Source organism: Oncorhynchus mykiss, chromosome 28 (assembly GCF_013265735.2).
Source record: "Oncorhynchus mykiss isolate Arlee chromosome 28, USDA_OmykA_1.1, whole genome shotgun sequence".
In the NCBI taxonomy this organism is placed as follows: Eukaryota; Metazoa; Chordata; class Actinopteri; order Salmoniformes; family Salmonidae; genus Oncorhynchus; species Oncorhynchus mykiss.
Genome location: NC_048592.1, coordinates 21,234,907 through 21,247,504, shown reverse-complemented (window position 1 = coordinate 21,247,504; position 12,598 = coordinate 21,234,907). Strand labels below are relative to the sequence as shown.

Below are 12,598 nucleotides of genomic sequence, written 5' to 3'. Positions count from 1 at the left end.
CTGAAAAATTGGGAGTGCAATATTATTCAGCCACTTTACTTTCAGTGCAGCAAACTCTCTCCAGAAGTTCAGTGAGGATCTCTGAATGATCCAATGTTGACCTAAATGACTAATGATGATAAATACAATCCACCTGTGTGTAATCAAGTCTCCGTAGAAATGCACCTGCACTGTGATAGTCTCAGAGGTCCGTTAAAAGCGCAGAGAGCATCATGAAGAACAAGGAACACACCAGGCAGGTCCGAGATACTGTTGTGAAGAAGTTTAAAGCCGTATTTGGATACAAAAAGATTTCCCAAGCTTTAAACATCCCAAGGAGCACTGTGCAAGCGATAATATTGAAATGGAAGGAGTATCAGACCACTGCAAATCTACCAAGACCTGGCCGTCCCTCTAAACTTTCAGCTCATACAAGGAGAAGACTGATCAGAGATGCAGCCAAGAGGCCCATGATCACTCTGGATGAACTGCAGAGATCTACAGCTGAGGTGGGAGACTCTGTCCATAGGACATAGTATATTGCACAAATCTGGCCTTTATGGAAGAGTGGCAAGAAGAAAGCCATTTCTTAAAGATATCCATAAAAAGTGTCAGTTAAAGTTTGCCACAAGCCACCTGGGAGACACACCAAACATGTGGAAGAAGGTGCTCTGGTCAGATGAAACCAAAATTGAACTTTTTGGCAACAATGCAAAACGTTATGTTTGGCGTAAAAGCAACACACCATCCCCACTGTCAAACATGGTGGTGGCAGCATCATGGTTTGGGCCTGCTTTTCTTCAGCAGGGACAAGATGGTTAAAATTGATGGGAAGATGGATGGAGCCAAATACAGGACCATTCTGGAAGAAAACCTGATGGAGTCTGCGAAAGACCTGAGACTGGGACGGAGATTTGTCTTCCAGCAAGACAATGATCCAAAACATAAAGCAAAATCTACAATGGAATGGTTCAAAAATAAACATATCCAGGTGTTAGAATGGCCAAGTCAAAGTCCAGACCTGAATCCAATCGAGAATCTGTGGAAAGAACTGAAAACTGCTGTTCACAAATGCTCTCCATCCAACCTCACTGAGCTCGAGCTGTTTTGCAAGGAGGAATGGGAAAAAATGTCAGTCTCTCGATGTGCAAAACTGATAGAGACATACCCCAAGCGACTTACAGCTGTAATCGCAGCAAAAGGTGGCGCTACAAAGTATTAACTTAAGGGGGCTGAATAGTTTTGCACGCCCAATTTTTCAGTTTTTGATTTGTTAAAAAAGTTTTAAATATCCAATAAATGTCGTTCCACTTCATGATTGTGTCCCAATTGTTGTTGATTCTTCACAAAAAAATACAGTTTTATATCTTTATGTTTGAAGCCTGAAATGTGGCAAAAGGTCGCAAAGTTTAAGGGGGCCGAATACTTTCGCAAGGCACTGTATTTTATATTTGAGATTCTTCAAATAGCCTTTGCCTCGATGACAGCTTTGCCTACTCTTGGCATTCTCTCAATCATCTTCATGAGGTAGTCACCTAGAATGCATTTCAATTAACAGGTGTGCCTTCTTAAATGTACATGTTTGGAATTGATTTCCTTCTTAATGCGTTTGAGCCAATCAGTTGTGTTGTGACAAGGTTGGGGGGGTAGACAGAATATAGCCCTATTTGGTAAAAGACAAAGTCCATATTATGGAAAGAACAGCTCAAATAAGTAAAGAGAAATGACAGTCCATCATTACTTTAAAACATGAAAGTCAGTCAATACGGAACATTTGAAGAACTTTGCAAGTTTCTTTAAGTGCAGTCGCAACAACCATCAAGCGCTATGATGAAACTGGTTCTCATCAGTACTGCAACAGGAATGGAAGACCTAGAGTTACCTCTGCTGCAGAGGATAAGTTCCTTATAGTTACCAGCCTCAGAAATTGCAGCCCAAATAAATGCTTCACATAGGTCAAGTAACAGACACATCTCAACATCAACTGTTCTGAGGAGAATGTGTGAATCAGGCCTTCATGGTCGAATTACTGCAAAGAAACTACAACGAAAAGTCACCAATAATAAGAAGAGACTTGCTTGGGCCAAGAAACATGAGCAATGGACATTAGACCATTAGAAATTTGTCCTTTGGTCTGGAGTCCAAATTTGAGATTTTTGGTTCCAACTGTCGTGTTTTTGTTGGTAGCCCTTTGATGAACTGTTCAGGAGTCTTATGGCTTGGGGATAGATGCTGTTTAGAAGCCCCTTGTACCTAGACTTGGCGCTCCGGTACCACTTGCCGTGCGGTAGCAGAGAGAACAGTCTATGACTAGGGTGACTGGAGTCTTGGACAAATGTTAGGGCCATCCTCTGACACCACCTGGTATAGAGGTCCTGGATGGCAGGAAGCTTGGCCCAGGTGATGTACTGGACCGTACGCACTACCCTCTGTAGTGCCTTGCGGTCGGAGGCCGAGCAGTTGCCATACCAGGCAGTGATGTAACCAGTGTTCTTGATGGTACAACTGTAAAACCTTTTGAGGATCTGAGGATGCCAAATCTTTTCAGTCTCCTGAGGAGGAATGGGTTTTGTCATGCCCTCTTCTCGACATTCTTGGTGTGCTTGGACCATGTTAGTTTGTTGGTGATGTGGACGCCAAGGAACTTGACGCTCTCAACCTGCTCCACTCCACTAATTGAAATGCATTCCAGGTGACTACCTCATGAAGCTAGTTGAATGAATGCTAAGAGTGTGCAAAGCTGTCATCAAGGTAAAGGGTGGCTACTTTGAAGAATCTGAAATATAAAAATATTTAGATTTGTTTAACATTTTGGTTACTACATAATTCCATATGTGTTATTTCATAGTTTTAATATCTTCACTATTAATCTACAATGTAGAAAATAATACAAATAAAGAAAAACCCTTGAATAAGTAGTTGTGTCCAAACTTTTGACTGGTACTGTGTATATGGGTCATTGTCCATTTGGACGACCCATTTGCGACCAAGCTTTAACTTCCTGACTGATGTCTTGAGATATTGCTTCAATATATCCACATAATTTTCCTGCCACGTGATGCCGTCTATTTTGTGAAGTGCACCAGTCCCTCCTGCAGCAAAGCACCCCCACAACATGATGCTGCCACCCCCGTGCTTCACGGTTGGATTGGTGTTCTTCGGCTTGCAAGCCTCCCCCTTTTTCCTCCAAACATAACGATGGTCATTATGGCCAAACATTTCTATTGTTGTTTCATCAGACCAGAGGACATTTTACCAAAAAGTACGATCTTTTTCCGCATGTGCAGTTGCAAACCATAGTCTGGCTTTTTTATGGCGGTTTTGGAGCAGTGGCTTCTTCCTTGCTGAGTGGCTTTTCAGGTTATGTCGATATAGGACTCGTTTTACTGTGGATATAGATACTTTTGTACCTTTTTCCTCCAGCATCTTCACAAGGCCCTTTGCTGTTGTTCTGGGATTGATTTGCACTTTAAGCACCAAAGTACATTCATCTTTAGGAGACAGAACCCGTTTCCTTCCTGAGCAGTATGACGGCTGCGTGGTCCCATGGTGTTACTACTTGCGTACTATTGTTTGTACAGATGAACGTGGTACCTTCAGACGTTTGGAAATTGAACCAGACTTGTGGAGGTCAACAATTTTTTTCTGAGGTCTTGGCTGATTTCTTTTGAGTTTCCCATGATGTCAAGCAAAGAGGCACTGAGTTTGAAGGTAGGCCTTGAAATACATACACAGGTACACCTCCAATTCACTCAAATCATGTCAATTACCAGACGCTTCTTGAGCCATTATTTCATTTTCTGGAATTTTCCAAGCTGTATAAAGGCACAGTCAACTTAGTGTATGTAAACTTCTGACCCACTGGAACTGTGATACAGTGAATTATAAGTGAAATAATCTATCTGTAAACAATTGTTGGAAAAATGATTTGTGTCATGCACAAAGTTGATGTCCTAACCGACTTCCCAAAACTATAGTTTGGTAACAAGAGATTTGTGGAGTGGTTGAAAAACAAGTTTTAATGACTCCAACCAAAGTGTATGTAAACTTCCGACTTCAACTGTATATTGAAGCAACATCTCAATATGTCAGTCAGGAAGTTAAAGCTTGGTCGCAAATGGTTCTTCCAAATGAACAATGACCCCAAACATACTTCCAAAGTTGTGGCAAAATGGATTATGGACAACAATGTCAAGGTATTGGAGTGGCCATCACAAAGCTCTGACCTCAGTCCTATAGAAAATGTGTAGGCAGAACTGGAAAAGTGTGTGCTTAGCAAGGAGACTTACAAACCTGACTCAGTTACACCAGCTCTGTCAGCAGGAATGAGCCAAAATTCACCCAACTTATTGTGGGAAGCTTGTGGAAGGCTACGCCAAATGTTTGACCCAAGTTAACAATTTAAAGGCAATGCTACCAAATGCTAATTGAGTGTATGTAAACTTCTGACCCACAGGGAATGTGATGAAAGAAATCTAATCTGAAATAAATAATTCTCTCTACTATTATTCTGACATTTCACATTCTTAAAATAAAGTGGTGATCCTAACTGACCTAAAACAAGGAATTTTTACTAAGATTAAATGTCATGAATTGTGAAAAACTGAGTTTAAATGTATTTGGCTAAGGTGTATGTAAACGTCCGACTACAACTGTATATATGGGGGATTGAAAATTATGCAGACAATTACATTAATGGAAGTTACAATCTATCTGCAATATTAAAGCTGTTCTACCCCCTAAATACATATATATTTTTTTAAGTGGTTTGCTTTCCACAATAACCTTTGCTTGGTAAGAGCAGAGAATTGTTTCCTGGATCAAGAACCTCGCTGTCTAATATTTGTTCTGTGTGTGCAGCAAACTGTGAGTATAATTTGTTTGTTACTTGTATAACTTTATGAGCTGGGATGTCTGTCCTGTAAATACTTTAGGTCAGAGACTATAAAATGTTCACAGTGCGCTTGGTATCTTTTAGCTAGCATTCTCTATGGGATTTTACATGTGCTTGTTTGCATTGCTAACCTTTGGATTACAAAGGCTCAGTGGTGATTGAAAAGCGCTCCTTGTGTTCAGTGACGGTATTACTGAATATCCCGGTGTGGCACAAGGTCGGTATGAAAGTATGACAATCTGGATCCCGCCCAAGCCGATTCCTAGCCACTCACTGGATATAATACTATATACTATATACTATCATGCTCAGATGCAGACGATCCACTTCTCGCCCAGTCCGCAGGAAGCGTAGAGCCACTCGGAGCATGAGGCACAAGAGGAGAGTTGGCAGGAGGAGACTTTAGGTCCCTCACTAGCCATCAGCTAGGCCTGTTAGTTCAATTCTTTGGGCTGCACAGCTCAATGGGCAAAGGTCTTCTAAATAAAAATGTGGGCTTTAACTAACTTTGAGGAAGTTCTCTCAGTATTATTAGATGGTTATTTGTTTATTTTCCCGTTTTTTGTGTTTGGAATGGCACTGTTAGTACAGGAGATCATGCTATCATAAAACATTTGATGTATGCGTTTGTAGGCCAATTTTAAATCTGTGCTCATTGACTGGACATTCCAAATTACCATGGCAATTATGCATCACAGTAGTAATGTTCCTTAGTAGCTCAGTTGGTAGAGCATGGCACTTGTAACGCCAGGATCATGTGCTCGATTCCCGGGATTTCACCTGCGTAAAATGTATGCATGGCATGACTGTAAGGCGCTTTGGATAAAAGCATCCTGTAAATGGCATTTATTATTTTTATTATTATTATATTAGTTAATAATATGAATTAATTAAACAATCCATGGTACAGTACCAATTGCTCTGCTGCACCTAGTCCAACTCTATACATAGGTGAGTTCAAATCTGCCATGTGCTTTGACTGTCAATCACTGGAATCTAGAGAATTTATTATGGTATAACTGTATAATACTAAAATGTGAACTAATGTGAATCAACACTTTTGACCATATGTCTACTTCTACTTGATGGTACAGTTATTGAATGGCGCTGTCAACTATCCAAAAGGATTAGATATATTTGGGAAACAATCAATTATTATGCACACCCTCATTCCCTACAAACATAAGAATCATAGACAAGCAACCTTGTTACCCAATCACTTAGGATGCCTATCTGTTGAAAAGGAAGGGACACATTTCAAGTAAACATTGTGTCCCCCACGCTATGCTAAGTGAAACCCAGGTTGAACCACCCATATATCAGATAGATGTATTATTCAGCTCAATATAGGCCATGTATAGCTCCAAAAGTGTTGGGACAGTGACACATGTTTTGTTGTTTTGGCTCTGATTCCAGAACTTTGGATTTGAAATGATACAATGACTATAAGGGTTAAAGTGCAGACTGGGTGAACAGTTTAGAAATTGCAGCAATTTCTGTACATAGTCCCTCCTTTAAAGGGACCAAAATTATTGGGACCAATTCACTTGTATGTGTATTAAAGTAGTGAAAAGTTTAAAATGTGGTCCCATATTCTTAACACACAATGCTTACAAGCTTGCAGTTTGTTTTGATTGTGTTTCAGATTATTTTGTGCCCAATATAAATTAATGGTAAATAATACATTGTGTCATTTTGGAGTCACTTTTATTGTGAAAAAGAATAGGATATGTTTCTAAACCCTTCTACATTAATGTGGATGCAACCATGATTACGGATGATCCTGAATGAATCGTGAATAAAGAGACCATATTATAATTGCAATATTATTACAGTGTAGATCATCAGTTTTTGTCAGCACATGTGTTTATATTTATTTTTAGTTAAGTGTGAGCTAATGTCATTTTGGAAATTAAAAGTAAACAAATATACTCCATTTCATGAATACTAAGACCAAGGAAAAAGAGATATCCTTGCTTTGACTTGGCTCAATTGAATTCTGGAGGTATTACTGCTTGGTTATATCAGTGTAATGGTGCAGGACTGCCCTCGCGAGGTAGGTGATAGAATTTAAAATATTTTTCACTTTAAATGTAGCCTTATAAATGGAAGTTGGTAAAATGAACACGAGAGGGCGACATTTGCCTTCTGTTCAGCCAATCAGGATAGTGGCACCCAAAAATCCACGTATTTACAGTGTATTACTATAAATATTAACTGTTGTTATGGCATCTCTTCATTTGGCTTTGCAATAATATTAAATTACATAGGTGGTTCAGAAGCAGGGAAGTAGGTTCCAACCTGCCGTTTTATAATCCCTGTGCTCAGAATTTGAGCACAGGGATTATAGACTGAAGTTAACGTCAGTTGCAGTGTACTTTATGGGGCTGACATTCAAAAAATAACTAAGTGTCTTATGCCTTGAGGCAACAAGTACAAATATTTTGGCGTGAAATGCTGTATAATAGAGTATTATTAGTATTACTCAGAGGAGATGTGAACCTGCCCTCAACGATACACTCTTAGAAAAAAGGGTTCCAAAAGGGTTCTTTGGCTGTCCCCATAGGTGAACCCTTTTTGGATCCAAGTAGAACTCTTTTTGCTTTTAGGTACAACCCTTTTGGGTCGCATGTAGAACCTTTTCCACAAGAGGGTTCTACGTGGACCCCAACAGGGTTCTACTTGGAAAGAAAAAGGGTTAATCAAAGGGTTTTCCTATGGGGACAGCAGAAGAACTGTTTTAGGTTCTAGATGGCACTTATTTTTCTAAGAGTGTAAGATATCAATCTAAAGAGCCACACATATTTTGGTTTCCTCATTTTGAATTCAAATATGTGAGAAAAATAGAGAACAACACCCATGTGCTAAGGGTCGGACCGCAACTGACATTTCTGGGCCAGACCTTTGTTGGATACTGTAATGTGAACACTTCATGTTAAATGAAAAAGAAAAACAATTATTTATTTCCATATCATTTTATTTTCATAAAACACAGAGCTCTTTTAACACTTTGCCTTGGTGATTTTACAAAACAATATTTGCTTTGATGCAGTTTAAAGTATCCGAATTATGAGGTATTGCTCTTACAGAGTAAAACAACATTTGTTGCTGTCCAATAATGAAAATGCATTGCCCTTACAAGTATACTTTTTAAAATATTTGGCCCAGAACTTCAAGTGTATCTAGTACAGTTTTCCATACAACTTTAGCATTATTATTTAAACAAATGTATAAAACATTGAAAAGCCATGTTTAGTGCCTGATTTAGTTAAGAGCACTTTGAGAAGCATAATAAGCTTTCAAACTATTAAATAGAAAAAACGATCCGTTTTTAAATGTACATCATTTTATTGTAAAAAGTATAGAAAACCATAGAAAAAAATAATGGTGTTTCTTATAATAAGCAACAAAAAAGGAAAAACCCTGACCTGATGTGAAAGTATCAAAATGATGCAGTAGGCATAAGTGATAGATGGGCTTTAACATGTACAGTATGTAAAGACATATTGGGTCCTGCCCTTGTTCAGTGTTATAATTCAAAAGCCAAAATAGCAACCATCAGCAGTCACCAACACTCATAAATAGAAGGGCAAGCAAGAAAGGCTCTCCTTCTCCTTAATTAAATACTGTACTACCATAATTTAGAATAGAATGATAATATGTACAAGCATTTACATGTCATGCGCCATGATACAAAAATAGAACGTTGAAAGTCCAACTTTCTCTGTTTACATGTGCCTCTTCATGTGCAGCGCAAGGTGATCGGAGCGCGAGAATGCCCTCTCGCACAAGTGGCACTGGAAAGGCCTGTGACCGGTGTGCTTTCTATAATGACGAGTCAGCTCGTCAGACCTCGCGAATTTCCACCCGCAGCCTTCCCAATTGCAATGGTATGGCTTCTCGCCTATGGATAACAAAGAAAATGCAGTTAGGCTACATGTTGTGGGAAATCATTCGAAAAACGGGGCTAACCGTTTTTTTTGTTTTACATCATAGCAGATATCAATGAAAAATATATAAAATGAAAAATATAATTACCTGTGTGTGTTCGCATGTGAGCCTTTAGATGGGAACTCTTGGTGTAAGTCTTCCCACATCCAGGGAATTCACAGCTGTGCGTCGCGGTGCGTTTTCTCGCCCAAGACCTGCGGCCCCGTTTGGGTTTGCTATCTTCTGGTGCGTAGAACTCCAAAAGTGGCGATGATGGTGGTGTCAATATCAACCCCGGCATGGACGGATGGTGCACCCGCATGGGCTCTCTAAACATCCCGTACTGTTGCTCACCTTGGTGATGGGCGTACTGTGGTGGATATGGGGCATACTGTTGCGGGTGTGCCATGTGAGAATGCTGGTGATGAGAGCTAATCTCTGCCAAGTGACAGTCTTTGCGCCCCATCCCGTCTCGGGACACACTCTGTTGCATGTCGTGAGATGCAAACCCATGAGCAGTATGTTGATGGTGCGCGAACGCTGTGTGCATGGAACGCATGTGTTTCTGTTCATACGTGTGTCCCATGAAGTCACCTGCCATCATGCACGACTGCTCAGTGGTTTCAGTCTTTATTTTATATCCCATGTGATGAGAGTTAGTCAGTTCAAAGTGCACTGCAGTGGCAGTGGCTGTGTTCAAGGCACGCAGTTCAGTATACTCCGGCCTGTCCGTGGCAGGCTGTTTCAGGCTGTAGTCTAGCAGTGAGTCGCTATGAAAGTTCATCTCGGGGGTCAGCAGCTCGGCTACCAGACTGTGTCCAGGACTTGTGTTGAAATTGCTGCTGCCATATGCGTTGGGTGTAAATTGTGAGCCGTCACTGTCATGCCCTGTGCTGCAGCTTTCTGGGGACTCAGGCAGTGAGTAGGAGTAAGCCTGCTGAGAAGATAAGTTGTTATTGGTTCCACTTTCAGATCCAATGGTGTTGGATAAAATGAACTCTAAATCCAAGAATTTCCCCAGGTCGTCTTCATCTCTGGTCACCGCAGGTGATTCAACAATACTGAACTCCACTTCGATCTGGGATTTCAAATCGTCACCTGTTGCGCTGGTATGGCAACCATCAACTTTCCAGTCCTATAATGCAAATAAAACGAAATTGGCATTCAAACATTGTTTCAGTCAAGAACCTCTTTCCGAAACAGTTGTATATTTTTATGCATGTAATAGGCTATACATATCGTCCAAATTACATAAAAAATGTTCAGCAAATTTCAGCTGAAGAAATTACATAGAAAAACTTACACTTACATGGAATATTGCAGACTGCTTCTCCTCCATAGTCGGACTGCTGGAAAACGTATTAATCGACTGCAGCATCGCATCAGCAAGAGCCATTGCAAAATGTTATTATATTCAACCTTTTACTCCTGTCCAAATTCAGTAAACCAAACGAAACTGTCAGATTTACCCCCAAAACATCTAACGATACGATGGGTTGCGATCCAAGTCAAACGATGTAAGTCCTGATGACTAGGGCCAGCTTGTTATAGCCAGTACTGGGAGGACTTTGCGGGGGTGTCTCACCTGTCGACCAATAGGGTGAAGTGTTGAGGTAGGCTAACTACCATTTTACATGTCCTGTATTGTCGCCAAATGCCAGTGTCTGAATTAGCGAAATGCATTTTTAAAGTCTTACAAAATATCAAAATAGTATTTAGTAAAAGCCATAGCATGTTGGGCTTAATTAAATAGAAGAAAGGTTGTATGGGGGCATATAACACACATTCTTTTCAGTAAGTTTTACTGCAGATAAAGCTGTCATGATATTACATTTTTACAAAGCCAAGTTTATTTTGTCATTATGATTTGTGAAGTACAACTTGTACAATTGCAACAATTGCAAATCTACACTCATATTTCAATTAAATGATTAGTCAATAATAATAATCATGTAATAACCATGTATTAATATGATTCTAGTAGAATATTATTGACACCATATTATATATTATAAGGAGATGTGTCCTACGTGTGTATGTATTGATATTCGTTTGGATCATTGTTTTCCCACTCAAAACCAAGTACTTTTGAGACCTTGCCAAAACAAACCCAACCGCTCCTCATAAGATTCCATCATGTATAACCGAAGGGGGCGACACTCACCCTGTGCGAACCTGCTACGCAATCAGTTCAATAATCTGAGAATGTATCTGATACAATTGATTTGAAATCATGTTTCTAACGTTTCTAAACTTCAATATGACAGTATGGTCTTCTAAATTAGACCACTCGAAAATACAGATTTCAAGTGTTTAAAAAGGGGCAATCCTAGGCCTAACTGAGTTAAGTGGAACAACTGTTGAATGCATTCTTTTGAAAGTTAAATATCCAGCAACTTCTCGAGTTTCGTTTCACCCCTCTGTGACATTTTCTTGCAAAGATTTTACAATCTATGGCTAGGCCTAATACCATTAATTTGTCTCAACGTGATCCACTAGTTGTTTAACATTTAAACAATTAGAATGTGTGAACTTGTGCCATTAACAGGGCCATCGAAACAATGTGTTAATCTTGACGGTAGACAAAGCTGTTAGTGTACACGTGTGTTAATGACCTTTACATAAACAAGCCCATTCGTTGGCTTGATTATTATGCACATCAAGGTGCTTGGCGCATAGAGCATTACAGGTGGTTGAAACATCTGCTGCGAGGCTTGCCACCCTGATGACAAGGTTGAATTGTATAAATATGTAGGTGTTTGTATAAATATAAGAACGTTTTTTAAAAGTGTTTTTAAAACCTGGAAATATACAGTTTAAAGAGAAATTCAACAAATAGTGTCTTATGTTCAACATGATGTGTGTGACCAGCTGCATAAAAAATATGTGAAACTTTTGTTGAACAGCTAAAGTTGTGCTTCAAGTGCCATGCACCACGCTATCTATACATATATTAAATAGACTACATTAAACATACAATAAGGAGTTTCTAATTGAAATAAAACATTATGAGTAAGATATATGTGTGAATCATCTTTAAACCAGAGACTCATAACCTATCTAGAGCTCATGTGCGGAGTGGACTGCCCAATTCCTCCTATGTGTGACCATGCCTTTATACCCCGTTATTTTTAAACGTCCTACGCAAATCAGACTCCGGAGTAACCGTTGTGTCTGGAGCCAAGTGGAAATGGAGTTAGTTTCCTGAGGAAAAACGGGACTTTTTCCCTTCACTTTCACTCTCCTGCGCGCCTATTACACATGCGCTCGCACGTGCTTTCTTTTTTACGGTGCCATACAGACTCAACCAGGCAATTTCATGTCCAGCAGATAGCCGTTTTTATGTTTTGGCTCAATGTCAACTAAAACGAAACCAATTGTTGACGATGTTCATGATATAACTTTTACCAGTCTATTCTAAAGTGTATATTTCTAGATTTAAAGGGACAAAAATAGAAAGCTAATTCCAATCTTGTATTATCAAATACAATATCAGCCCAAGACATCTAGGACAAATAGAAATTAAGATAAGAATGGCTGGTAGGGTCACGTTTCTCCTTTTGTATTTCTCCGTGTTCAAAGAGAGTAAGTATCCTTCTGTTTTCTAAACAATTAAGAAGATTTCAGTTTAGCAGACAGTGCCATGGCCTACCTTCGTGGATATATTTACCTTTACTCACAAGGAAATCTACGATGCGACTTAATTTGTTATTTTGCAAGCAGCTCAATACAAAAATCGTATTGTTCTCTATGGACTGTAATTATTCAATAACCTAAACCATATCTCACAATCAC

General features: G+C 39.5%; 1 protein-coding gene across 2 annotated transcripts; it reads right to left on the bottom strand.

Moving 5' to 3' along the window:
- Window positions 1-7,832: 7,832 nt before the first annotated feature.
- LOC110508725 (Krueppel-like factor 4) lies at window positions 7,833-10,341 on the bottom strand. Of its 2 annotated transcripts, none has more exons than XM_021589478.2 (3): window positions 10,113-10,341; window positions 8,912-9,938; window positions 7,833-8,777 (listed from the first exon to the last, which is right to left on the bottom strand). In XM_021589478.2, the coding sequence occupies exons 1-3, from the start codon at window positions 10,197-10,199 to the stop codon at window positions 8,602-8,604; spliced, it is 1,290 nt and encodes a 429-aa protein (XP_021445153.1). In that variant the 5' UTR covers window positions 10,200-10,341; the 3' UTR covers window positions 7,833-8,601. The 2 variants fall into 2 exon arrangements, with proteins under 2 accessions (XP_021445153.1, XP_021445152.1); XM_021589477.2 differs by having other exon boundaries at window positions 10,107-10,337.
- Window positions 10,342-12,598: the final 2,257 nt, after the last annotated feature.

What these genes read in the sequence shown, in the direction of transcription:
- LOC110508725 (XM_021589477.2), bottom strand. Translation starts at nt 10,199, where the DNA reads ATGGCTCTTGCTGATGCGATGCTGCAGTCGATTAATACGTTTTCCAGC. An exon ending in CTGCAATATTCCATGTAAGT is followed by an intron (nt 9,939 to 10,106) that starts GTAAGTTTTTCT and finishes TTTGCATTATAG; the next exon opens with GACTGGAAAGTTGATGGTTG. An exon ending in TCACATGCGAACACACACAG is followed by an intron (nt 8,778 to 8,911) that starts GTAATTATATTT and finishes TGTTATCCATAG; the next exon opens with GCGAGAAGCCATACCATTGC.